Source organism: Orycteropus afer, unplaced genomic scaffold, assembly GCF_000298275.1.
Source record: "Orycteropus afer afer isolate SDZICR_OR568_19922 unplaced genomic scaffold, OryAfe1.0 scaffold00273, whole genome shotgun sequence".
In the NCBI taxonomy this organism is placed as follows: domain Eukaryota; kingdom Metazoa; phylum Chordata; class Mammalia; order Tubulidentata; family Orycteropodidae; genus Orycteropus; species Orycteropus afer.
Genome location: NW_006921860.1, coordinates 1,694,488 through 1,696,317, shown reverse-complemented (window position 1 = coordinate 1,696,317; position 1,830 = coordinate 1,694,488). Strand labels below are relative to the sequence as shown.

Below are 1,830 nucleotides of genomic sequence, written 5' to 3'. Positions count from 1 at the left end.
AAAAAAAAAAAAAAAAAGAAGGGTCACTGTGGAGGAAAAGTATTTGAGAAGGTCAGAGAAGAGGGGAGCCCCACCCACAGGGCTGACAGGAGCAGGCACCTGCTATTTTCCGGGGCAGTTTCACCTGGAAGGTCAGCTACACACAGGAAAGCCTAGGACACGTATTCCCTGCACAGTGAGGAAGCTGAACGCCCTGAAGCACTGGGGACAGGTAGGGCCTGCTACTTCCTCCTCTGCTCCACTGGGAGACAGCACACTCCCACCAAGGGACCATGCTGAAGCCTGCTTTTCCAAAGGGGCTCAACAAGTATGTGGGCAGAGTTTCTCCGTGACATCCCGACGTGCTGGCGCCTAAGTCCTGTCAGGCACAGCCCCACCAGCTACCTTGCTTGTTGGCTTGGCTGCTCCACTGTGGACATCTCCTTCCAAATCAAAAGTGGTCTCCTGAACAACGCTGTGGGGCAAAAAGAGAAACAGGGAGTTACTGACTGTCAAACAGCAAGGCGTATTCTCTCTTTAATAATAAAACAGGAACAGTGACTAAAAGTCCCCATGTTCAGAAATGCTGAAAAAAATGCTTTATTTCTAGCACAAGAACTTACAGAGTAATGAAAACGCTACTATGACGTCACAGACTTTCTCACTGACGTCTGCCAGATACTTGCAGAATCTTATTCTTAAAAGCACTACCTGGCCGACTCGATGGCAAATAACAACAACCACCTTAAAAAGAAATGGAAAAAAAAGCAAGCTGTGTCATCAAACCCGCCTCCCCAGGCACCAGCGCTGTTTGTGAAATCAAGTGTAGACACCAAGCTGCCCAGTCCCGTGTCTCGGCACAGAGGGAGAGCACCAATGACTTCCCAGAAAGGCCAGGGCAGTAGCTAAACCACCCTCCTGCCTGAAAGCCAACTGCATGACTTTCAGAAGGTTACGTTTCACAAGTCAAAGAGAAACAAGGAGACTGGTGCTGACATTAGTACTCACAACAAAAATCATCCTAGCTAGAGAGCCGTTTAGAGTATCTCCAAACACCTAACTTCTAAATTCATCCTGTAACAAGATAATTCAAAATCTCTCATCTTGAGGCGTGTCCTAGCGTGAGGCAAACTACGCTCCTCCAGCACATAAGGGGCGCTCGCACTCCACAGGCCCTGATGGGAACAGGTCAAGGGCACATGTGATGCATGGTCCTGACTGGCACACGTAAAGGGCGCACATAATCCATGGGTCCTGCTGGGCACACATAAAGGGCACGCGCAATCTACGGGTTCTGGCCTATCAGAGAGGTTTGAACAAAGGGGAAACCAGACGCCATGGAGTCAAATTCTGACTCAATGAAACCCAGAAGCACTTGGAAAGCAACAAGCATGAAAACGTGATTAAATTTCTTGGACTTGTACACACAGTCAAACGATTAAGAAGAATGAAGTATTTTTTCTGTTACAGTATTTGGAAAAGATGGGGTCTAACTTCAAAGTGCTCTAGTAACCTGAAACTTTACAACTATCTGCGGAATGAACAAAGGGATACCCAGTTCAACTTTTCAGACTGGAACGCGGGCTCCAACCCTCCTCCATCCCACTATCAAAACCCAACAGGCAGCACGCTTTCAAACAGCAAGCCTAGGAGCATGAAGTGCTCACTGCACAGTGAGGACGTTTCTGGGGATGACGTCTGCAATGCCTCACAAGATGACTCCCCAGCTGTGGAGGGTCAGCGAGAAAGGGAGACCCTTTTACGAGATGGACTACACAGCAGCTGCGACAACAGGCTCACACAGGATGACGACTCTGGCGATGGTGCGGGACCGGGCAGTGTTTCGTTCTG

At 48.9% G+C, this 1,830-nt stretch overlaps 1 protein-coding gene across 1 annotated transcript in view; it reads right to left on the bottom strand.

The window, feature by feature from the left end:
- Nucleotides 1-1,830, bottom strand: part of AFDN (afadin, adherens junction formation factor) — a 137,602-nt gene that overhangs the window by 70,279 nt on the left and 65,493 nt on the right. The window contains exons 10-11 of the mRNA XM_042782258.1: nt 1,595-1,706; nt 385-454 (exon numbers count right to left, since the gene is read on the bottom strand). Coding sequence (XP_042638192.1) covers nt 385-454; nt 1,595-1,706 — 182 coding nt within the window. The remainder of the gene's footprint in view (nt 1-384; nt 455-1,594; nt 1,707-1,830) is intronic.